The following is a 27,111-nucleotide window of genomic DNA, read 5'->3' as shown; positions in this document are numbered from 1 at the left end:
GGACTTATGTCGATATAAACTTTTTTTCACATTTTGGTGTCCTGAATCGGTTTCTGGAGTTCGGCGAATACATCTAGCAACACTGTACGTATGGTCTAATTATAAATATAATATTAAAATTATAGAGCTGTATGTTTGCTATTTCAGTCGCTGATAAAAAATGAACTAATCTGTACTCATCATTAAAATATGAATTTTTATATTCCACTGAATATTTTACTTTCAATTTATACCGAAGTGAATACATTTTTCAAATAAAATACATTTAACTAATAATACAATCTATCTTAAAATTATAAATAAAATGATCGGATAAAACAATCAATAACGAATCTTAATTCTAATATATTTGTAATAAATGTAATGTTTTTAAATATAATTTGAAGATAAAAATTATAAAAAAATACAACTTCCAGAAGCATTTACAAAAATGTTGTAAATGTAAAATAATATATAAACAGATTTTATTTTCGGACACATTATGAAAAAGTAATTACATACTTTGTTGTAAAATATCAAGAAAATATTTTAAATAAATGGCAAGAGATTAAAATCTTTTACTGTTGAAGAATACACATAAAAAAAAATTAACCACAGTTCTATTATATTGACGGCATTTTTTTCGTTAGTTCCCGATTACCGCAAAAACTACTGAACCAGTCATTACGAAATTTTACCTGTAGCTTTCTTATGACACCTGGATACTTAACCGCAGTTCAAATCTCATCAATCTCACTATTATGCAAGTCATAAAAAAAAGTTTATAAATAAAAATCTATAACTTTCTTTACCGAGATTTAATATTGTTGTCTATGTTAATATCGACTTCTTCAGAAAGTAATTATGTGATTTGCTAAATTTAATTCGTTGTCTATAAAATATCAATATGTAATATGTATCAGTAACATAATATACGTAAAAATAAATTAATTTGATAATAGAATTATAGGAAATGACGACCGTTCACAAATTTAACACTGTTTACAGAGTAATACTCTATATTTTCATTTCTTGAACTAAGAATTTACATCAGGGTAAGCCACACTCGTAATCGGCATAAATTTGACTTTCAAAATACGTTTAAGTTTCAAACCGGTTTTTTTTATTATTAAGCTGAAATTGAAAGATATTCAAATTGGTAACGCGATCATAAAACTTTCGAAGGGATGACATCGTCGTTGTAGATATTACTTAAAAATTACTAGGAATTAAGATAAAATTAGGATAAGCTTATTTGATGCGACGTTTGTTTATGCGAGAAAAAACATTAATACATAGTTTTTAAAAGTATTTTCAATTAATTTAAAAAGCACCAGCACGTGGTTTTCCGCAGTTTGCAATGATTATGTGAAATTAAAAATACCGCACTAATTCTGAAACTTATTTAAAAATGAATTCCTTAATGTAATTAGGCTTTGTTATTTGTTATAATGATGTAATTTTTTGGGGGATTTAATTCTATTCCGACATTTTACAAAAAAATGTATTTTTGGATGAAGCGATATTTTTGTTTTAATTAAATTTTTGTAACGCGTCATTTAACGTATACATGTTCAATATACTAATTCATCGATCTTATTCGACGTAACTACATATTGTATATTTTTTCTTTTATTTTTCATAAAATTCTGACGAATAACTTGTAGATTGCAAATTGAAGCGATTACTATGAAATTTGCGATAGACCGGTGACACAATGCAAGATTATAAAATAGCATAAAATTTATCGCTATTTTAACCGGTTAAATCTGACAGATAATTTGAACGTTTCATAGTTTAAAAGAAAAGCCTAGGCGGCACTGATTTGTTGTACCGGGCCATAAAACTGTTTGAAGTAGTGCATTGAATGATTAATGCACTATCCTGGGGAAAAGTGTGCAAAAAAATTGAATTGTAAAATCGGAAATTAAATCTAGCCAAATACGCTTTTATAAACCACTGCATCTCAAATGCAAAAAAAAAGTCTTCTTTAAGAGATTTCAAAAGAAAACGGGTCAAACAGAATGAAACTGTCTGGCCTGTGGTAGTCCAGTGTAGCGGATAGAAATATACTTTACAACACGGATATTAATTTAATCGTTTAAGTAATCGGCCGTGTAGCTGAATGTTTCATAGCGTTAATATTAAATTTAGGCGACGCTTATTTATAGTTTTAGGCTACGAATTTACGGTCTGGGATCGGGTAAATCATTCTCCGTACAAGTGAATTATTCATTAACCCGGACAGAAGTGATACAGAAAAGTTTAACTATTGCGTTAATAATTCAGATCGGGCAAAGGTTGTATCGAAGAATAAATTGATCTACTGTACCGATTTCAGTAGAAATTCAACTAGTATTTTGAAACCGTTTCGTACAAAGGCTGGTGTCTTATAATGGAAATCGTTCCTTTTCCCTTAAAAATAGGCGATGTACACCTTTATCTATCTAATTTGCTAATTATAGAAGTAGTAATTTTATAGAATTATACAATCGCCAAGTTATATATTCAAATACTGCCGATGCAAACTAAATTTACATAAGTAATCTCGTGCAGTCGATGTAAATTCTGTACTATGTATTTGACCGCAATACGTAAACAATAAAGGGTTCCGCGGGCTAGTTCGATTCAAAATGTAACCTATAAAAGAATTTTGTTGTTTTTCTTCTTTGCGTTTTAAATGTACTGTTTTTACGATGCACGGAACGTTTCGGTAAGTAAATTTTAATCTGTTTATTTTTACGAAATACATCATATTTTTTCAGCTATCAATGAAGTTATTAAATTAGTAAAGTCGACTCATAAAATTAAAAATATATACGCATCTTTAAGTTTACACGTTCTAATCGGTGATATTGACCGCAATAGTAGAATATTTTATCCGCACTAACGATTTACATAAGTCTCAAACGGATGATATAACTGCAAAAAAAAAAAAAAAATAGTGAGCGATAGACAGCTTAATTTTTATCGTTCTTAATTATTTTTTCATCCGAATGATTTAAGAACACTGTCGGTCTATTCTTTAGAATAGTTCGTGTTTTAGATTTGACATATCTCTTCGAAGATAAATCGTATCGAGCAAAATAATAAAATACAAAATTCTTTCTATATTATGTCGTTAAACCGTAGCCGCATCTCAAAACTTTCATAATTAATAAGAAATAACTGTTGCATATTAAATAATTTAAATTACGATAAAAAACAATAAATATTCCTTACATACATTCCGATAATTAAAATAAAAATCTAATTTTATTTCGAAATAAAGTAGATCGTGGATTCAAGCGATACCACTCGATCTTTTTTTATGATCTTTTTTTTATGAATGCGCCCGGTGATAAATCAGAAAATACCTCGAGAATCACGCCAGGGAGTACTTCGGGAAACTGTACTTGTTTTTAGGTCTTAAAATGACTTATAAGTCTTATCGACAATCATTTTAAGGTCAGAAACTTTCATTAAATTAATTCCCACAGATCTCTTTTCAATTAAAACTAAAACAGCTCATTTAACTTCCTTATAAGTGAAAGATAACACGTAAAATGTTGCGTAACTGTCAACAATAACTTTGGGTAAAAGCGTAAGATTAGAATCGTTCCGACATCGAAACTAATATTAGTGGTATTAATAATAATAGTTTTTAAAAAGCGATTTCAAAATATTTTTACGTATAATATTCTTGAAACCGTTTGGAAGATCCATAAAATCCTATGGAAATTTGAAAAATCTAGACAAATTTATTTCCACTAGCATCAATGTTTTTTTCCTTCTTTCCCCTGGGCCGCACCCACAATTAAGTATAACACAGCCCAGGGCAGTGTACATATACTCAAACAGGCCTCCCCGCCTACCCGCAGGGTTGGTCTAGTGGTGAACGCGTCTTCAAAATCAGCTGATTTGGAAAGCCGAGAGTTCCAGCGGTTCAAATCCTAGTAAAGCCAGTTATTTTTACACGGATTTGAATACCACATCGTGGATACCGGTGTTCTTTGGCGGTCGGGTTTCAATTAACCACACATCTCAGGAACAGTCGAACTGAGAATGTACAAGACTACACTTCATTTACACTCATACATATCATCCTCATTCGTCCTCTGAAGTATTATCTAAACGGTAGTTACCGGAGGCTAAACAGGAAAAAGAAAGAAAAAAGCTAAAACAATACAACGCTCTTGTATCGGCGATTAAAAGTAGAATCCGGCTTAAAATTACGAAAAAATAATTCCTTCGATTGTAGTCTCCAGTTACGTTCGCTTGAATTTTCCGTTGAAATTATTTTGTAAGCGCACCCCGAGTGAATAAACCTCAAAAAGGTTTCGCCAATACGGGAAAGAAAGCTCGATTTGAAATTTTGACGCATTTTTTCCAGTAAAGTCGTTAAAAATCTATCTTAATTTCACCGTTAAGGATTCTTTCCCAAAAAAAAGTTTTGATGTCATACGTTACAAAAAACTGTCTCGAGCAATCTTTTGCTGCGGTGGAGCCCCCTTGAAAATTCTAAAATTTTTTACTAAAACTTACCAAATTTTACGGTATAATTTATCTTTTATCCTGCTTAACCGTATCAAAAATACCGAAAACTTTTTTATCGTAAGAGTGGGCTACATGAAAATATTGTAGCTTAAGACTTTACTATAATTTTAATCGTCGTTAAAAAAAAAATTCGGTTTAAAAAATAAAAAAAACAGTAGTATTATGAACCGCCTAAAATTCTTTTATTTATTACTTTCACACTTAAAATAATCTATCGTAAACCGGGCGTATAATATATTTATTATTCTATTTGTATTGAAAGCGAACGAATCTTTTACAATAAACACAGTAACTGAAAAAAGAAATTTATTTTCTTTTAGAAAATATTTTCACTTTTTTAAAGTAATTTTGAGTAGCTGTGCCGCATTATTTTCGAAGACGTAACAAAAATTCCTAATTAAATTTTAAAATTGTAAATCAAAAAATTCTGTAGATTAAAAATATAGTTTACAGTACTTTCGGCACGATCTTAACGTAACAAATTCCAGGTCCCTTAATTAGATCGGTCGTTCAAACCAGAGGATGATAGATCGACAACAAGTCATAACTAGAAACTACATCGTTGGAACGATCCGTTCTCTTTTTACATTTACAACGTTTCGATGACCGTACTTAAATAATAAAGACGACTACATCAGTAACGGGCCTATATATTCTATTAGCAGATTATAAACGATGAATTTTTTTTATCGAACTTTTTAATTTAATTAAAAAACTTTTATAACCGATTAAAGATTCTAATTTTATTCGATACTTTCTACAGAACCGATTCTTTATCTTACAAACACTGAACCGATTAAAGAGACAAAAAAAGAGATTTTCATTTTATTTTTTACGTCTTTTTGAGCTAAAAAACGAGTTTTTCTTGTAAAACAAATGCGATCTTATAGCCGAATAAATTTCAAATACGATCTAGAAGTGGAAGAAGCGACCGGCAATCCGATGTTAAAATTTTGTCCTTCGTATTACGTTTTTGTTAAAAATTTAAAAAGAGTTTCGGCTTTCTTACGAGAGAATCAGTGTCGATGAAGACTTTTCCGTATATATGTAAAATATATCCCGTGTAATTGCTACCTAACACCGAATAAAATTTTACGTTCGCCGATTTTTTAAATTTCAACATAGCGTTATTATTACGTCTCGGGGTAGATAATTTACGCTGTTAGCGAGGAGATAGTGAATTTATCCGAACCCGGTTAATACGGAACAAAGGATAACTCGTATTCAAACGGAAACTGTGCCTGAGATATACATTTAAATCGCCTTAACGAGTCAAACATATCGGTATAAAGAAATCTTCGCTAGATAATTCTAACCAAAATGACCCCCTTTGACCGCTAGTATTCGCCGACGAACTTTTAGAATTCATTAAATTGTTATATCGTGAAGTCATTAAGCGACTTTATTTTAGTGTTTTTAGAAAAAAATCCGGGGAATGCGAGTGAATCTTCGATCTTGAAATCTCAACATAAGCGTTAATATTTGTCAAAACGATTTCCTTTTGGAATTGCCGAATGTCAGTATCGCGAAAACGCTTGTACCCCTCGTGAACTCGTGACCTCGATGCCCTTTACCCGTATACTTTTTCACGCGATGTTTATATTTCTGGAGATGAATTTTTAAAGCAAAATGCAAGATTTGTTGATTTTTACCTCTTTAGATTATTTTATTTTTGGATCGCGGTGATATCACAAGCCCGTCGTGTAAATATACGGTTGCTGTCGTCGAAGAGGAAATAACGGTACGCCGACCGCATTGTGAAGTCAGGAACGCTGCTGTTTTACGAAACGGTAATTTGTCGAATTAGTATTCGAACAGAAGGTTCGTATTTTGGAAATTTTGGAAGCTTCGAGTCGCCGCGACTCGTAACGCTAAAGTTCGGAGCTTTTCCTGCCGACATTGTTTTCACAGTATTTTAAAACTTCAAGGTATAATGTCGACTTACAGTTTATCCTTCAGGCGGCCCGCAAACCGGCATTAAAAAATGTATAGCGAATGATATCGTTATTGTAAAAAATCCTTAAGCGTGACCTCGGTGTTCGATCGAATTCGACTCGCCTTTTTTTGTGTCGACTAACTTTTTCCTACCCGTTACGAATACGACTATATTTTCGATATCGTAGCGTTGAAACCGGTTTTGTCGTCTACTACAATATTATTTTTAAATATTTCGTCTTCGTCGACACGTTTTTAACACTTCTGACCGAAAGACGATGATTTTTTATATTTTGTTATCGATTGCGGCGTGCACTATGTAGCAATTCTATGCGTAATCATCTCCCCCTAATCTTTCAGTGAGAATTTCAGCGCTTGACCCGATTAAAATTATATCCTCGTTCGTTATTTCCCGCCCGTCTAAACAGCGATTATTGCGCGCAAGTTCTTTCACTTTTGCAGCTCGGCGAGCGGACTATTATCGAACCGTTCGTATCCATTTTTTAAATCGTCTTAACCATTCAAACGCTCTGCACGGCGTAAAAAATTGTAGTTGTAAATGAGAATTTACGGTTTATTATTTCTGTAATCGTTTCTCCGAATTTTCTTCAAAACGTCACACCAATAGGTCGCTTACGTTAATCGCTTTTGAAAAACGGCAAAACGACACGAATGATGACTTATTTAAACAGTCAGAGCGTTGAATCTTGACTTGTAAACTCTATTACATTTTTTTTTAGAACGCTTATTACACTCGATGAAGTCTATGAGACGATAATTCAAGTGGATCGCTGTTACCGGTCGAGAGCATCAGCCCCCCTCACTCGGCGGCTTTCGTTCGGAATCGGTTTCTCTTTACGATCTAATACGAAAAAAACTGAGAGTGTGAAATAATTAATCGTAAGAGTTTAACTATAACAACAACAACGCGAATACGTCAAGTAAACTATGCAAGGTTCGAAATCAAAGTTTAAACTTTTACCGACTTTTTGAAGAAAAATAAGGTATTATGTTCGGTCGCTCGGTGGGAGCGGGGGGTGAAAGTGAATTTTCTTTACGTTTTGATGTACGAGTACGAAAATACCATTCGCTTAAATTGCGGCTTCCTTATATATTTATTTATTTTATTTATACATATTTATAGGCCTACGTATAAAATTTTGTGGCTCGAAAATCTCCAAAACGACTCGATAAATTTTATTGAAATTTAGATACGCTCTAGTAGCGTATCTGAAGTTATGCGTGTGAAAATTTGATGAAAATAGGTCGAGTCGTTCTTGAGTTACATTCAATTTAAGGTCGAACAAATTTGAGCGGGGCAAGCAAGTTAGACGATCGATTAGAATGAATTGTCATTTTTAATAAGATACAAAATAAAATAAAGAGAAGTCGATGTTCTCGCGCAAGGATTCTTTTTTCTGTTCCGATTCAAAAAGCTTGGACTCCTTCCGAACACGCTTGCAATTAGCACAAGTCAGACCCTCTGACCTTTGCTGACACTCGTCACGCTTGTGACCCTCGTCACCACAATGAGCACATACAGCAGGATAACTACAGAACTTAGCCCTCTGACCTCACTTGCAGCACTTGAAGCACCGCTGGACAAATAAAAATTTTGGAACGGTCTGGTTGAACCAGGATTCAAACCTAGAACAATTTTAATAAAAATTATCGATGATACCGCTAAGCCGCGGAGGTTTGCATTGTGCAGCGCTGTACTACAGATTTATTTTAAAACAGAAACGGTGAAATAATTTTTAAAAGGTGATATTACGATAAAATTAGATGAACTTTTTATATTTCTAAAAATTCTTTTGATTAAAGTAATTTTTCATATCTTTCTTTTTTTTTCTTTCATATCTATCTTTTCTTTAGCCTCCGGTAACTACCGTTCAGATAATACTTCAGAGGATGAATGAGGATGATATGTATGAGTGTAAATGAAGTGTAGTCTTGTACATTCTCAGTTCGACCGTTCATGAGATGTGTGGTTAATTGAAACCCAACCGCCAAAGAACACCGGTATCCACGATCTAGTATTCAAATCCGTGTAAAAATAACTGGCTTTACTAGGACTTGAACGCTGTAACTCTCGACTTCCAAATCAGCTGATTTGGGAAGACGCGTTCACCACTAGACTAACCCGGTGGGTAGTTTTTCATATCGCCTATGTATTAGGGCACCTTTAAGTAAACAAAGGTTTAAATGGCCAGACCCGTTCAAGTTACGTGGGATTTGAATATTTTTATGAACATTGCTGTTCAATTTTTTACTGTTATTCGTTAAAATGTGCCTACTATTATTACATTTTTTTATTTATTTTATTATCTGTAAGGATGACGAAAAATTGACTAACTTTCATTTCTTGGTTTTCTTACAGTTTAGTTCCTTATTTGATAAAATTTTCAGATTTAGTGGCATTTGGGTCTTTCTAAACTATTAATGAAGAATGATTTTTGCTTAGGGCCTCGAACGTATAGAATTCACAAAATACATGGAATCCTTTATTTCAGAAAGCCAAGCCAAGCCAAATTTTGTTTTTGTGAAGTCTCACTATCTCTCAACGATCTATAGACTTGATACTGTAGCTTGACAGCTGCTCTTACTCGGTCTTGGGCTGATAGTTTTTTAATATTTTCAGTGCTGGAAACCAACCGCTAACTCTTTTGATATTCAGAACCGATTAAAAGTAGTCGTTGAACCTGAGTCCTGCAGCATCATAGAACAGGGTTAACAGCTTAAAGGTTATTACTAAAAACTAGTCTGTTAGATAAGCTAGTCGGTTTGATGACTGTATAGTTAGATTTAGATGTAAATAGGAACCCGATTAGCCCTGTGCCCCTCACTTTGAAAAAAATGAAACGACATAAACAAACATCTCCTTTTCAGATATTAATATAGGTAGATCGGTGGGATTCACGATGTTCAAAAATTTTTAATTCCTCAATTATACTAAGAACAGATGCAAAGTTCTTCTATCTACACAGATCGAATCTTATAGTCTGAAAAGTCATGCGCAAAAGATCGGCACAAGTTAAACTTTACTGCGTAGAACAAAATAAAAAGAATAAGTTTTGTCGATCTCACAGTCTCAAAAAGTAAATTGAAAAAGACACTTTCAAAATATGAGAAATGATGGTAGGTACTGTTATTAACAACTATTCAAACCAAACAGCCAAAACATGAACTATCAGCTTTAGAAGTTTGAACGATTTGAAAGAAATTCAATACACACAAAAGTTCTCCTAATAAGATAAAGTTAATATTTGTCAACCGTCTTATAGAAACATACATATGCAGATTAATAACAAGTTTAACATTTTTAATGTACATGAAAAAGGACCATATCTTAACGACTGGAACACTGTGATATATAAAAACGCAGAAAAACTATGAAAAAATTTACAGACATAATTCAAATGCGACATACTTTTCAACAGCATTCTACATTTTTCTGCCTAATTAAAAAAAAACAAACCGTTTACAATAACGCTAGCTGACACCGGAGATGAAAAGTTGCAAAGGCAATTGAAAATGTTTTGAAGTAATTCGTTCCTGGGGCAGAAATATAAGACGTGACGCACATCTTCAGCGGCCCTAACGCTCTGGACAAGGCCTTAATTAAGCAAACAAAATCCGGCTAACCTATCTCAAAAAGCACCGCGTCTCAACTATCTGCATACTTCTCGCATCAGATGAATTTACATGCGTGTAAAGGCCATCTGACAGGGAAGGGCGGTAGGAGGGTCCACATCCTCATTAAGGATGTGGATGCACTCACCGCTTAGGATGAGTTCATTACAGAGGAGTCAAAGTTATGTCCATGCGACCGGCCTACGGTGCCAAAGCAGGTGGTCACTGTGGCTGTACCACCCGTTCTTGCGGATAAATTATCGGCTGATAGACATATCTGTATCTGAAGGGTGGCTTGTAGGGTTATGAGACTTCATCTGACGACCTTTGTTTTTACTGCTGGAAGCCAGGCCACAGGGCCAATTCATTGTACCGGGCCGGATCATAATTGCCACAGTTTCACCTGCGAGCCCGGTCATCTACAGAAGGACTGCCGACAAGAGGCTTTGTATCCTTCCTGTCAGTTGCACGGACATGCACCTGTGAGTAGGGGATGCAAGGTTATTTCTAAGGCGAAACAATTCAGCTGTTCAAGTAAGCTAACACAATTTTGTTTAAAGGTACCATTTTTATATCGCCGTGTCATGTTTGATTACTTGTCGTAAGTAAAATTGTGTAAAAGCAACTGAAATATCAAGATTTAAAAATATAAATACGCTGTACATCACTGAAATTTTCCCGATTGTGTTCAGGACATTAAGTAAATAAATAAATCTTTTATTTCTGATTAATACATAAAACATTATATAGAGTACGTCAGGAATGAATAAATATGATACTTAACGGGCGAGGAACTTACAGGAACTGTTCGAGCAATTTTCTGGATGAGTCAAGGTAAAACCTTGATCAAAGCGGTCATAAAATACATAATTATTAAATCAAAAACAGATTTGATTACAATTCACCTCGATTATTAAATATACATACACGTGATATAATATTTAAGATAAAATACTACTAAATATTCTTGTTTTATTGTATTCTATCGAGTCGTATGAGAACAGTTCTATTGCCTAGTTTGATAGAGGGAGATACTGTTCTAAGAAACACTACTGAAAAATCAAAGATAATATCTTAACAAAGTTACTAGTGGATTATAAATATAGTAGAAAATCAAGACGGTAGAATTTAACGGTAAACTGCCAGTTTGAAAAATGGATAAAAGAGAGAGAAGAGTGGGAGAGTAGATAAAAAAAATATGACCAAAGTAATGTTACGGACACGGCTACTATAAAATGTTTACAGCATGAAGCGAATTACATCCAACATTTCTAACTTTATCATTAGAGATTTAATTTCTTAAAATCATACAAATGAAATGTTCCCCGAAACATTCCACGCGTTATGGAATCATCAGGTTGTGCGGGATAAGTTTCAGATAATTATCAATATTCTGTAATTGAACGGGTGTTTAGAATTAACATAGATTAATTGTCCTTTGATGATGCAGAAAATATACAAAAGAATACGATATTAATATAAATTAAATTCTTATAAAAAATAGTAGTTTTGCCAGATAAGGACAAGGGCCAAGATGAACTGCCCCCCTTAATTAAAATGTTAAAAATGATTAACTTAATACCATCGATAAACAAATAAACATTAATGTACCCTTATAAAAATAACTTAAATATAATTAAAAATATTTTATTTTTATAAAAAATCTAAAACAAATAAATAATAAAAAAAAAACATTTTTTTGAAGTATCTATATTTGATTTTATATCTTTTTAAACTAAAATAAAAACATAATTTTTATTAATATATTAATACAATGAAATATTTACTTTTAAATAATAACTATTCATTTTGTTCTAAAATGCTTAACATTTTGTGAAAAACACGAAATATGATAAAAATTGACAGGTCGTCATTAACATTAATACAGTGAAATACTGAAATAAATGAAATAATCCGCCGTTAAATAAATAATTAATACGATGAAATATTTTATTTATTATACAATGTTGTTAAAAAGTTTTATAAAAAATATCATTGTTGACTTCATAATCCGATTTTCGTATATAAATTTGTCATTAATAAATACAAAATGTCGAAGAGAAGGAAAAACAAAGAGGAGATCGAAATTTTTCCACAGCACACTTTTTCTTCACTTTTACACGTAACGTATACCAGCCTACCATTTTACATACAATATATATATGTTGTGCGCCGGTTTACGATCGAAAATCCTCTAGAATGTCTTAACATCACTCCCGAGTACAAAATAAAATTCATTTCGCGGCAGAAATTCTACGAATAATTTTAAACAACAGCAATAAAATAAATTAATTAAAATTTTTAATAATTTTTTTATTCCAAGTTTTCCTATGTCGCGAGGAGACCCCGACGGGTTAAATCCTACAGGACAATTTATAGAGGGGCAGTCAACTGCCACGGCATTCTGGATGTGCTGCTTAACGGCGGTTCTGCTTGCCCAGGGGACGCTTAAATAGAATAAGGGAGAAAAAAGGAAATTTTGATATTGTGAAGCCGGTCTTTTCCATTTATATTTATGTTTTATTTACTTTCTAAATTTTAATATCGGGGCCCTTTACACCCTATAAGTATTTTCAATGTTTGTGTTTAAATATTCTGTCTTATTTATTTTAGTGTTTTCAAATAAAATGTAAGGGCCCTTTACACCCTTACATATGACGAACCTGGTTGGTAATTTAATCCCTATTTTAAAGAATGTGACGAGGGCTCATTAGCCCTTGTCACCGTAGAAGTCGATGCCCGCGTAACAAAAAATAATAATATCCTTGACAAAAGGTTATATTAATATTATTTTACAATTTAATAATAAACATAAAACGAGTATAATTGCATAATTAAAATAATAAGGTTCAAACTGCACGATACATTTAAAAAAGAATAACGAATGTAACGGCAAATTTAAAAATAATTAAAGATGTCAATTAAGCGAGTAACAGAATCTATAACGAATAAAATATTGAAAAAATATTTTTTTGTATAAAAACTAGTAATTAAAATTGTTCTGTCTAGCTTAAAATACAATTTAATATTACAATACAATCGCAATATTTAATTAAACAAAAGCTGTGAAAATTTTAACTTTTTTTTTTACACAATAGAACTTTTTACAGATATTACGTGTTAATCACTTTAAAAGTGATATTATTATGAATTAAAATTACATAAAATTATAGAGTCAGTAATAACTTATAACCGTGACTTCAATTTGTTCAAGCATTTCATTATAAATAAAAATAAGCTATATTAATTTATAATTTATACCTGACGGTAAGACGGCTGTCAACAACTATATAAGTATTTCATTGTTGTCGGTGACATAAAATACTGTGAAAATGTTATCGAATAGATCAGAACTCCAAATAGATCACATATAAAAGGGTGTCAAGGAGGATTTAAAAAAGGACGATCATATTCAGAACAAAGTCTGAAATCGATTCTAAAATATTACGTATCCAGAAACAAACCTATCTTAATATCTTTCTCAAAATTTCAAAAAGCGTATGATTTTGTAGACAGAGAGACGTTTTTAAAATTTTGAGAGAATACAGGTTGACCAGAAAAATTTGAAACTCATTAAACTCGCTCCCGCAAACGCATTCTGTAAATTTAAATTTACGGAAAAACTTTCCTAGTCAAAAAAGGGTTGAGACGCGATGATGAACTATCACCGATCCTATTTAAATTGATTTTGAACAAAATAAAGAAAATCTTTTGTGAGATGAATGATTTGGGTGCAAAGATCAGATACAAAAACCGAAACGTCAAAATAAGATGCCCGTTTTTTGCTGACCACCTCTCTTTAAGCTGAATTGAAGGAAGACACAGTAGCGCAACCAGTAAAGGTTACAGGACGCCAAAAAGAAGGCCTAAAGATATCATTTATTAAAACGGAAATAACGAAGAATATCTAATCGTTCACACAAAAGAGAACACGTATCAAAATATTACTTTAACTTTTCCATAATGCTAAATAATAAATAGAGTATTACATAACTTAATTGTTTACCGCGTTAAATAATTGTGATATTATAGTAACATTTTACATTCACAATCATATTTATTTAATATAAACTTTATTATTATTTATGTACAAATGGCAATTTTTTAATATATTTTTTTTAATTTTCAATAATAGTAATAATTTTCAATATAGTAATATTATATTGTATATTAATTGTAATTATTATTACAATTTGTCGGTAAGAGAATGTATTGGCAGCAACTCTGACAAGCGGGTCGGAAGACGTGGTATAACTGATCATGCGACGTTACATCGTTAAACTTTGGGTAATTTTAAAGAATAGTATTTTCTCTCACAAGCCTACAGATTTGCAACAGTCGAGACAAATAATCGAATATGAATATAAACCGTCAAACGGAAACAAACATTTGTATAAATTGATACAAACGTGAAAAACCGCTGTACAAATACGTTGAAGTACGAGTACGTGGGGAGCATTTTGAGCAATTCTTGTTCGGTTTTTAATAAATGTATAATAAATTTTGCTATCTATAAATAATTTATTGTCGATTTAAAAGCACAAGTATTGTTTTCGGTTTTTGAAATACTGTATTTCTCGGTCAAGCGACTTTAGGGACACTATATTTTCTGATTCAGGGTAAGAAACGGAAATACGTACTCGTTAATCTTTTATTTAAAAAAAATATCCCCTGAAATTATTTAAGAAATTGTCCGCAAATGAAAAAAAAAAAAATTTATATATATATATATATATATATATATATGTATGTTAGAGAAAAAACTGAGGAAAGGATAAACTAGTATAATTTCAAACATTACCGTTAAATATAAGTAAAACGCAAGAGAACTGATCAAAGACATACATTATTTAACATAAAAACAATGTATCTTCTTTTACAGTGGACAGCTGTCCAGTGTAATATTAAAAAAAAGTCAAGGTTAAAAGTTTCTATCTAATGTTGTATGACACACGAGTGCGTGTAGAAAGAGAGAGAATGACAGTGAGTGGGCTAGTAAGTGCGCAGCTGTGCGATATAAAGTAATTATTATGAACAACTAACAAATCTGTCGTCTTTTATTCTTTTGGTTTTTTTGTTTATGCGATCTCAATACATACACACGCAAACGCATAGGCAAAACAAATAAAATGTTTAGACTGCACGAAATGTTTAGACACGAGAGCAAAGCTGATAATTTTTATTAATTTACTATTATTAATAATTTTCATTACATTTATTGGAGGAAACAGAAACAGACAAATCAGCTTGCATTATGGGTCAAAAACGTACTGCCGGGTTAATTGTCCGCAATAACTCGATTGTTTGTGTCAACGGAGTTTAACGAGTTTAATGTCATTTTGTTCAGCATAAAATGCTTAATAAATAATGTAATAAGTAAAAATTTTATCAAACAATTAATTACAAAGATATGGAAGAATAAAAAATTAAGATGGCCCCATTTTGAAATCTTTTGAAGTTGATGTTTTCAAAATTTTTTATTATGTAAAATAAAAAATTTAATTTTCCAAATTTAATTATTGTAGGTTAACCCGTTCCTGAGAAGTGATTTTTTTTTGTTGAAAATCACAAAATTGCGTCCAGAAGGAAAACAAAGCAAAGCAGGACTTAAGTCGGTTTGAACTTTTTTGCACCTTTTGGTGTCCTGAATCTAACCCAGGACTTTTAGTAAAAATGTTTAAAACTAAACCGTTCATCTAATGTGTACTTTCTAACGACTGACAGTGAAAGAAAACAGTAACGTATACATTTTTATAACATCAACAGGATATTAATAACTGCTACACAAAGCTTAGACAGTATTAAAACCGTGTCCTCAGTCGAGATTTTGGTTACAAATATAATAGTGAATAATTAATAATAAAGTTTGTTTTACATAGACAAAAATATTGTAATTTAAACTCATTTCAACTATATCTTATGTTACCTTAAGTCAGGGTTGAAACTACTCAAATTTTGTAAATTTTGACTCACTAAACCTTGAATATTATTTATATTATTATCTTTTATTTAAGAAAATAAACAAATAGCATATGTTGAGAGCCGGGGGCTAGTTTCTACTTATCAATTTTATTATACAAATAACCTTTTCGCTGTCTTCTAATTAAGACAAACTGGAAAATTAGTGCGAAACGTACGATCATTTTAACTTCATAGCAGAGTTAATTTCTCGAATTTTCGTTATTGTATATCGCTAAAATTTTATTAATACGCTGTTTTAACTAAACTTTATTTAAGGATTCTATTTCATTTCTTTTTAATGGTTTTTCCACAAAAGTTAATAAAATTTTAACTGCAATTTTTTTTTCTTTAAATAAACTAACAAGAGTAGAATTTTCTGAATTACAAACGCCAAACAAAAAATTACAAACAATTTTAACAATTAATAAACAATACGGTTTTTTATTTTTTTTTTGTTGCCGACCTAAATTTTACGAGTAGAAATATATAATTAAATAGTCCCCAGACATAAATATGAATAAATAAAAAAAATTGTTAGCCGATTAAAATTATGACTAATTAAAGAAATTTATTTAGTATAATTTTAAAATATGATGTTTACTTAAGGTTAAAACACAAATTAAAATATGAATTCAAGTATGAAAAACATAACGGCTGACGATGAAAATTTACTTGATTTTTCTCACGACGTATAAACGTCTCCTCTTTTTCTTCGAACTTTCGAAAGGATGACATCGTCGTCGTAGATATTACGTAAAAATTACTAGGAATTAAGATAAAATTTGTATAAGCTTATTTTAATGCGACATTTATCTACGCGAGAAAAACAATACGCAATTTTTAAAAGTATTTTCAATCAGTTGTTCAGTTTTAGTGGAACAGCTGTTTTTGTGTAAGACACACGAGTCTAGTGATTTCTAGTGAAAATTTATCTTATACCGAATATCACCAGGTATTATATTGTAGTCTATATTATCTATATACTATATTGTTTATTATTATCTTAGTACTGTCTCAAGAAGGAATATATTTATTCGGTGTCGTTTTTAAATAAGCGACATAATCTATTGAGCGTTGCTACGGACCAACTACAAGCTGTTATCCCTAGCGACAACGAATCATCGCATGTAAACAATAACCTACTATCTCGTGTAAACCCTAACCTACAAGGTAATAGAATACGCGGGCTTCTGAAGTGTTCTGATAGGGACCCCTCAATAACCGCGGCGTAATTTTATTAGAAACGAAATTATCGATAACACGAGTGTCTCTTCAGGAACAGAGAGTGAAAGTGATATTACGGATTTTAGTGCAAACCCTTCCCGACAAGCAATACTAATATTGCGCATACAAAACGAAAATGTTAGTCGACAGACTAATGCGTACCTACTTTTGCTGTTCTACATCAAATAAATTTAGTCTTCTTGAAAACACTGCTGACAACGAAGGTAGTCGTGCAGAATTATTAAAACCTGAGCCTATTTTTGCAACAGGCGTTAATGCAACAACCAAATTGAAAAATTTTTCTGTCAACAATTATTTTCTAATTGTAATGTTATTAAAATATACACGACAACAATGAAATCGGGCCACACGGTAAATGTTCTGCCGGTTGATATTGACATATATAATATTATAACGTCAAAAATGCTTGTAAACAATATCAATGTCATTATACATATAAACTTGAAACATGAAAGAGCATATAGAGTGGTCATGCGAGGCATGCATCACCCGGAAGATAAATCGGTAATCATTGAATTGACGAAGTTAGGCCACGAGGTTAGAGACGTTATTAACGTTCTCCATCGTCAAACGAAGGAACCCTGCCATTTTATTTCATAGATTTGGTGCCCAAATCTAATAATAAAGAAAATTTGACGTGAAACCTCTCAAGTATACAATTGTAAGCTTTGAAGTTACGTATTTTAAAAAAGAAGCGGTCCAATGTAAACGTTGCCAACGCTTTGGCTATACCAAAAATCTACGCAATCACCCGCACCGTTGTGTAAAATGCGGTACAGATCGTGCCATAACAGTCTGTTATAAGGCACCACAGGTTCCAGCTTCTTGCGTCAGCTTCGGCGAGTTACAAAGGGTGTAAAATCTATCAATAGTAAAAACTAAGGTCTATTCTATCAAACCCGACCTATCCTCCAGAATTGTAACTAATAACAATTCTACTGATAATAATAATTGCATCCACAAAGAGGAGGCTTCTAGAAAACTATTATTCTTAATTATGACAAAATATTTCTGGTTAAAACCACAAAATCTATAGTTTTACTTACATACGGATGTATAATAGGCAATTTAAAACTATATCGGTCCAATTATTTTAAGTCTTCCGTATAAAACAGAAAGTAAAATATGAAATATAATATTTTCGTTATTACAAATTTTAGCAGAAACAAATAAACGCCATTATTATGCAGAATAATAATTAAACGAATAGTATATAAAAAAGCATAAATATAAGAGAAAAATTACACTTGTCAAAGCTAGAATCCTTATTGCTCCAGAAAAAAATGAAGTAAATATACAGTATATATATATATATATATATATATATATATATATATATATATATATATATGGGTCATATCAAAATATATATAATTAAACAATAAACTATACGAAATACTGAGCAGTTTAACCGTACAAATTACTTTAAATAACCGCAGGTGGAAGACAATATAATAGCTGTTGCTATGGCAACACAAAAAAATTCCTTGAAATTTAAAAAAACTTTATCTTCAAACAATAATAAAAAATTTATAAAACGGTAGCGTCTACGTTAACTTAGATAAGAAAAATAACTTATTTTAATAAAATCATTTAATAGTTTTTAAGACGTGTTTTATGTCGAAAAAGTTTTTTCCCGTGTTGTATACGCAGAAGAAACGAACCTTTTAATTAAAATATTATTTAAATTTATAACTGTGAATCGAGTTAGAGCATTTTAATCGCTATCAAAAATATCATGCGTTCACGTTTAAATATGAAATTTGCAAAATAATAATAAACCGATTTAAAAAGGAAATTGTTAAATTTTGAAAAGATGAGGAATTTTGTAAATATTTTAGCGTATAAAAAATCTGATGTGGACACCAGATAACTTCCTTTTACGCCTATTTAATTACATATACACATTTTTTTTTTTAAATGAAAAGTACATAAAATTATATTTCATTAACAAATTTATTTATTGTTTTTTTATTGCTATTATTTAATGCATTTTTATTTTTAGAATCGGAGGTTAATAATTAGTAATAAATCAATAAATTTAAATTAAAAAAAAAAAATTATTTGGCTATAACTTTGGAACCGATGAAAACAAGTACCCTAGTTATGATATATCGTTGAAAAGCCTTCAAGGAGAGGTGCAAAACTAGATATTACAAAAGTCCTGAATCCAAAATGTCAACATCCTACAGGGGAATCGTTTTCGATTTATCCTTTTCGACTAGGATTAAAGAACACATCGACTGTAAAAAGGACCCAAATAACGATCTAATTTTCCCACACATATTTTGGAACAGAATCCTAATTATAACCCAAATAATTTTATTAATATTTTCGAGTACTCTAACAATCTTTATAAAACATAATAATACCTCAGTTGTCCTACCCGTTTGATTTGTAGTAGTATTGGAAATTATGTTATTTTGTATTATAACTATTGAGAAGGCTGTTTTTATTAGAGTTTGGGCCATAATTCCAACATTAACTGTGTAAAGTTTGTTATCAAATGTTATTCTGAAGGGTATACGTAACAAAAAAGTTACTGCGGGGGTTTTAACTCGTTTTACTTCTATCGTGATTTTTCCGTTTTTCCAACTCATTGCTCATAAATAAAAAACAAGGCGTTATGAGAAATCGTTTCCGCCATTGTTTTTTCCGTAAAACATTGCATTGCAATCGTGTATCGTTAACTATTTTTTTAAAAAAATTGATTAAATGTGGCGGGTCGAAAATGGCTGACAAAAGATTTCAAACGCATCATAAAGTAGCATCGATAAGCTGTGGCGGGGGTCGAAACGATAACTAGAAATTAAAATTAAGAAGAAAAAAAATCACCCGATACCAATCTCTAAGGTTAATATATTAAGAGAAATCCTGGTAAAAAAATAAGTACTAAAAAAAAGGAATAACCTACACTCACTTCGCTCGCTAACCTGGTTTAATTAACGTTAAAAATAATTACTGCGATTACAAACGGTTGATTTGTATGCATATAATGCACTTAAATCTGAAATCTGGTCTTGAATTTGGAACCGAACATCGGGCAGACGCTTATAAATCTCACTTAAATGTGGAAATAGCACAAAAAAGAATAATTAGAATTATTGATTTCAAAAGCAGTTTCAACCCATCTATTGAGGTTTCCGATAAGCTGAATATTTTACCCGTAAAGAATCTATACATATAAAAATTATCAAGAGTATTTTTCAATAGTTGTAAAAATCATAAAATAGACAATGTGTACGATACAAAAAGGATGGATGCAGAAAACTCACAAATCCCGGCTGTATTTAAAAAACGGTTTCGAAAATCATTTGTCTATTTAGGATCTAAAATTTATAACATGTTAGACAAAAGTATAAAGCCTGTAACTGTTGAAAATATCTTCATATTTCAAGAGGAGAAGAAATGGGTTGTCATTATTCAGGACACTACTCTTATGTTTTCTAAATTATATTGAATAAAATTAACGTACAGCGAATAAAATTAAACGCGTTCAAATTTTCAAGGTTTTGTACAACTGTTGAAGAATCGAACCGCACTCCGCCTTTCATGAATCGATTAATAATATGAACTGGACTCGATGCGACAAATTTTAGATTAATTGTACTTAGATTAGGCTATATTTTATGAAATAAAACACTTTAAAGCTATGCGATACTGTGCCTATTAAGAGAGGTATGATTTTTTGTCTTCAAAATCTCATTTTTTCCACCCCCTGAGCCAATGGTTGGTGATAACAAAAAACTTACAAATGTTTTAGGCTGTTATCCAAAGAATCGTAGGAACATAAACGAATTCGATATTTTACTTAATAAAAAGGTTATAGCAATATTTTGTTTTTTCGAAAAAGCCCCCCATTTCCATCCCCATGGACCGATTTTGGCCGTTAACAAACTCGTCTGAGATTTTGGGTCGCATTTTTTTTTTTAGGGAACAATTTGAAAGTGATTTGCGGAAAATTACGGCAGTTATCTTGTCCACGAGAAAGTTAAATATATATATATGCTTTTGAGCTGAAGGTGGCTTTGGAGTCTGGAGGATGTGAAACGCGAAGATATATCGAAATTTTCCCGAAGTCGAATCACGGTATCCATTACAATAGGTAGCTTTCTAATGAAATGTACCTAATAGCTTACCTACCTTCCAACACATGAATATACTACTTGGAATTCAGAATAAAATTAATCTGTTTATCTTATTTATTCAACTGGTTTAGAGGAACATATATCGTGACTTAAACATATTTTTGATCGATTTAGATCCGCTAATATTATACCTCGCATTTAAAAATACATATCTAAAATTGTACAGTGAAATTCGTTTAAAAACAAATCGTGAAAGAATTCCTTTAAGTTTAGAAATGAATTTGATTCCAACAGCTAAACCACTGAAAGTACTTCATATCGACAGCGTTTTTTTTTTTTAAACAAAAGATTTTGTCAATTTAGATAGTATTTAAGGTATACACAAGTATAACGGATTGAAATATCACAATCGACCGAAGCAGCTGATAAATTATTAAATTAATTAACTCGTTATAAAATACCTGAAAAAAATTATTTCTAATAACGACACCGAATTCAATAATTAAAAAATTAATGCGCATATATAAAATTAAAATATATTTTACAAACACAACATCCATCGTCAACGTGAAAGATTTCAGTCTACGCTAATTGAACGTATTAGAATCTTTAACAACCGACAAGAAGTAAAAAACGAAAGTATTAAAAATAAAATAAAATATGCAGTTACTGCGTATAACAGTAGCGTTTATTCTGTTACCAAATTAAAACGGTTTGAAAATTTTACGGACATAACCCGACTTCATTATTAGAAGCTGATATACAGCGGCAGGTAATAAACGATTACATTAGCGATCGTAAAGAAAAGGTGAAAAAATTGCATAAACAAGTAAAGGAAACTAATGAAAAAAATAAAAATTAAAAATTCAAGGAAAAATAAATATAAATAAAGATTTACTGGATATCCCACCTGATGTTTATATCAATACTCTCCAAATACGAAGTAAAGCGAAAAATAGATAGGACGAAGGAAAAGTAAGTTCAGTAAAAAACAGCAGAAATAGATGAACGACGTATAATAAAAAAAATCAAAATATATTTAACGACCTCGAAAGGTTAAACAGATACAACAGAAAAATCTTCCGAATACAGAAACTAATCGGTATTTGAATTCTCTTGCAGGTCCTGTTCCTAAATGAATTCATCCTGGAGCGGCTGAAATTAATTCGTAAATGATCCCGATAGAATTGGATTTAGCCAAATTAGAAGCCTCTTACCGAACATTATTATAGATAAAGTTTTAAATCGTTTATAAAATTTGAATAATATTTCTGAATATGTATTAAATTTTTTTAATCGTAACTTTTAATTATAAATTCTATAATGTAAGTAAAAATAGTCATAAGTCTAGAGATAGAAGTATTATTCGTACAAAAATGTTAATAAATGAAAAGTTAAAAATAGTCTTGGTAAGTAATTAAGTAAATAAAAGAGGAATTCTTAACGGTCTCGGTTCGATTGTTAAATTTTTTACTACCAATTTAGATGCTATGATGGAGAAAAATATAAAAAATTGTTAGTACAAATATTATTAGTTTCATAAAACAGTTATATAATTGAAGATAATTTTATGGAATTACGTAATACGTAAATGATTTTGTCGACTTAGAAAAATTAAGAAATTTCGTTATCTATATGTAAAAGAATTAATTTGTAAAATAAGTTTTTTTTTCAAAAATATTATTCGTTAAAAGAAATAACTTATATAAACAGAAAAGATAATCGTCTAATTTTACATCCGGTATCCAAAATATAAAATAATCATACACCTTTATCCAATGTTACAAAATTTATTTGAGTTTAAATATTTCTCCAAATTATGAATTCGTGTCTGCTACTTTCAAGATGTTATAATGACTGTGAATATTTATTTTCTAATGATCGCTATGATACACAATTTATAAATATATAAATGTTTAATTTTTAACTTTATTTCATTTTTTTTAAAATTATTTTTACTTGCAATGTACAATTTTTTACTTCTGTTCAAATAAAGCAGTTAAGAACGTGCCTTTTGATAATTGCACCTGCGGATAAAGGTGTAGTCCAAATACTGAAAACTTTAACCTAGATCAGTAACCAAATAAAGTTACCCCCTCTTTTTCCTTATAGTTTATTTTGATTTAATGTCGTTTTTTGTTACTAATAGTTCTATATTAACGTAGAATTATTTGGTATACATTTTCGAATAATCATTTCATTTTGTCTATACTTTTAAAATATTTACGATAATATATTTAAAATGGTATTTTTTATTTAATAAATAAGTTTTACAACAATATGAGGAATTTCTAACGCTTTAATCGATCAGAATCGCACTGTGAAATAATTTCAATGATTTCTCAAGAATATGAGGTTATGAATACAAAAAGCAATCAAATGTATTTAACTAACTAGATTTCCAAAATGTTAACGAATATTGAAATCGTTTAATACCCACAGGAACTCATTATACCGGTATTTATAAAACAACAAAATTTCACATCGTATTCAAATATCAACCGATGAACCGAGAGCTAAAACTTAAATTTTTCCGAACAAAACCTATTCGTATTCGATTTATTCAGTAATAAAAAGATTACTTATTTAAAGACATTCTGGCGGTGTTTAAAATCTGTATACATAGTCATGTATCATAAATATACGTAATTCAAAGCGGTATTTATGATAAAATAAAAATACTTCGCCGACCGTGGGGCTTCTAACAGATAAATAAATACTTATCCAGACCTCTTTATGGAATATTCTTTTACCTTGAAATTATAATCACAACTCTTCTTCGTACAAGCTTATCTTCCTTTCTCGCTCTCTCTCTCTCTCTGTGTGTGTGTGTGCGCGCGCGCGCGTGCACGCTAATGGTTGATAAATTCATTTATATAATGGTATCTGACATGACACGACTCACAAGTCGCTTCTGACAACAACGCAGCCAACTTAAGAATAACAAGTTCTCATGCTAGGCCTATAAGGAAAAGTGAAGACTGGAAATAAATGGTTTCCCTTCCCCTTATTTATCGAACCGACTATACGATTGCAAATCGACATAAGAAGCCCACCAATATGCAGATAATATTCATCCGTGTAAAAGCTTCATATAGTGAACATTATTACTTTCAGAGAAAACAGTTCTGACCGTTACATTTAGTATCTGAGGTATTTTAGATGCATTGCAACTACAGTAAAATCTGGGGCAGATATAACAGCAAATTAATGTGGCCGTTGTAAAAGAAGGCGATGTAATATTGTTGTTTTAAACCGATTTTACCTATTTATTTAAAAAATGCTCGCCAGACTGGGATATATTGTTAATGGAACTCGACAACAGAATAATACCGGTCACTTTTGAGGAGTCATCGGACGATAAAATGTAACCGATTCAGCAAAATAACATCCGAGTGTTAATATTTTATATTCATAGAAATACACATTTTTGTAATTTTTTTCCGAGCTGTTAGTGAATAAATACTGAAGTAAAAAAAATAAATAAATAAACATCCATAGTTGTAATACTGTTTAAATTGTCTGTTTAAATCTGAACAAACACAGAATAAACTTCACACATTACTTTTTGATAGTATTAATAAAAAATAAATGTCTCTGTCTCTCTCACTGTGGGTGTGTTTTTGTTTGTTTGTTTGTGTGTGTGTGTGTGTGTGTGTGTGTGTGTGTGTGTGTGTGTGCGTGTGTGTGCGTGCGCGCGCGCGTGTGTGTGTGTGTGAGAGAGAGAGTGAGCGCGCGCGCGTATTTGTATTGTAGATGTGGTAAATTTAGAAATAGTGAAATCATATCATTACATCCATACGTATCACTCGTTAATCGTTTTTATAATCTACAATAATTTGTAGTTCAGTTATTTTTCTTTAAGATGATTAGCTATTGAAGTAGTTACAGTCTAGATGTGGAAAATTCTTCAGATACTAATACGTAAATAAAACCCAAGACCTTTGGTGTATTATGTAGCAAGGAAGTACGCTTTCTGTGACACGGTCGCGGCGACATTACATTTTTATTGTTAATTACAATATTCGATTTTTTTTAAATTTCTGCTTTAAATTAAAATAAAAAATATTTAGTAAAAAAAAAATTATAAAACCGCGCACCGCGAATGTAATTTTATATAAATGTGCAATCGTCACGTTTACGTGCGCGGTTGTAATTATATATATTAATTGAATATTAGGTAAAATTAAATAATTGAAAGCCTCATTCATCATTACCCTTTTATGTACCGTTAGCTATGTTCTTTAGCTAACACGTACAAGTGAATTTGAAAAGTTGTATTCGTTTATTACGTTGTTCAATTGTAAGTTATCACGGTTAATAAAAAATAAAAATCAGAACAAAACTTTTGGCTAAATTTTTGTCGAAAAAAGTTAATAATAAATCTGACCATCTAACATAAAATCGACCTTCTGCTTTGATCTGCAGAACATAATGAAGGTTTCAAGAAAAGTGAGAAAATATTTGTAAAGTATTTCATACTAAACAACAAAGGCAATTTATCTTTCTAAAATAGATAGCTAATTTATTAATCACCAAATGTAGACACAGGCAAAAGGTTTTGTTATTAACAGAAATCTAAACAAAAAACAGAACTTCAAAGAAAAAAACTAGAATATTGATACCCGAAATAATTAATAGTAGAGCACTTTAAATAGAAATACGTAAATAAAACGTTTAGTCTACAAAAGATTCAGCAAAACCCCTGTTCTAGTGTATCGGAACTTACTTGAAAGCAAATTATTTTAGTTACATATTTTTATAAAGTAATCTGTACTTAATTTTAATTAAAATAACAAGAATAAAAATATATTTGACTAACCTAAAAATAATGATTTTTGCCAAAACAAAATGTCCAAATGTAAAACGTTTACTTCATTACATTCCCATAAGTTAACCAATAATCACATTATTTGTGTACCATTTTTCTTATTACAAAATATTATTATTTGAAAGAACTTACCTAGTTTACACGTAGAATTATTTTCTAAACGGTTTTCTAGCTTCACGTAAAATACATCTAATACGATAAATACAAATAATAAAAATTTGATACGATTTTTAAAACAATAACACACTTACAGAAAAGAAATAAAGCATTATTTACTGTATGACAACGTTATTCGTTAACAACACTTTTAATAGATTATTAAATTATCAGAAAAAAAATGTAAGCTAATATTATTATTATGTAAGATTGTTTATTTTTTCTCCATCGCTGAATGTAATGGAAGCAGCTAATATTATAAACTAATAAAATTTTTCATCAACTTAACACACATTTTGACATACGCAGTTTGATGAATTTCGACACAACTAAGAGAACGACAGTCAAACGAGGGGGGAGAGTCTCTGCACTCTCCCCCTCTCATAATATACGGAGAATCTTAATATTAATTTTAATAAGAAATAGATCAACATTAGTAACTGACAGGTGCTTTGTTGCCAATTTACCTGAATTTTCCTTCCCCCCTCGCCCTTTGGCTGCTAATTTCGGCATCAGTTAATTTACTGCGTTGTGTTTTCTACTTATAACACATTTGCATACAATAAACCTTCTAAGCAATAACCGTTAAGGAAATGAAAAAAAAAAAAATTTAATTTTTACGGTAAAATTTTTTTATTTATTTTTTTTATTTTATTAACGAATCAGCATATTATAATTTTACTATTATTTATAAAAAAAAAAAAAAAAAAAAAATTCCTAAAATATTTGAAATCGATGTTATATTCT

The 27,111-nt window shown here is 30.7% G+C and overlaps 2 protein-coding genes across 4 annotated transcripts in view; one reads left to right on the top strand and one right to left on the bottom strand.

Annotated features, from left to right (window-relative positions):
• Nucleotides 1–22,870, top strand: part of LOC142333252 (uncharacterized) — a 50,974-nt gene extending 28,104 nt beyond the window's left edge. The window contains exon 4 of the mRNA XM_075380254.1: nucleotides 22,500–22,870. Within this exon, the coding sequence (XP_075236369.1) occupies nucleotides 22,500–22,553 (54 nt within the window). The 3' untranslated portion in view covers nucleotides 22,554–22,870. The remainder of the gene's footprint in view (nucleotides 1–22,499) is intronic.
• LOC142332724 (uncharacterized) overlaps nucleotides 1–26,647 on the bottom strand; it is a 79,760-nt gene extending 53,113 nt beyond the window's left edge. For all 3 annotated transcript variants that reach the window (XR_012758402.1, XM_075379317.1, XM_075379318.1), the window contains exon 1: nucleotides 26,341–26,647. The gene's annotated coding sequence lies outside the window, so the exon portion shown is untranslated. The remainder of the gene's footprint in view (nucleotides 1–26,340) is intronic.
• Between the last annotated feature and the right edge of the window lie 464 nt (nucleotides 26,648–27,111).

This window comes from Lycorma delicatula, chromosome 12, assembly GCF_047948215.1.
Source record: "Lycorma delicatula isolate Av1 chromosome 12, ASM4794821v1, whole genome shotgun sequence".
Taxonomy (NCBI): domain Eukaryota; kingdom Metazoa; phylum Arthropoda; class Insecta; order Hemiptera; family Fulgoridae; genus Lycorma; species Lycorma delicatula.
Note: the sequence above shows the minus strand (reverse complement) of the source record. Positions and strands in the feature narration are given on the sequence as shown.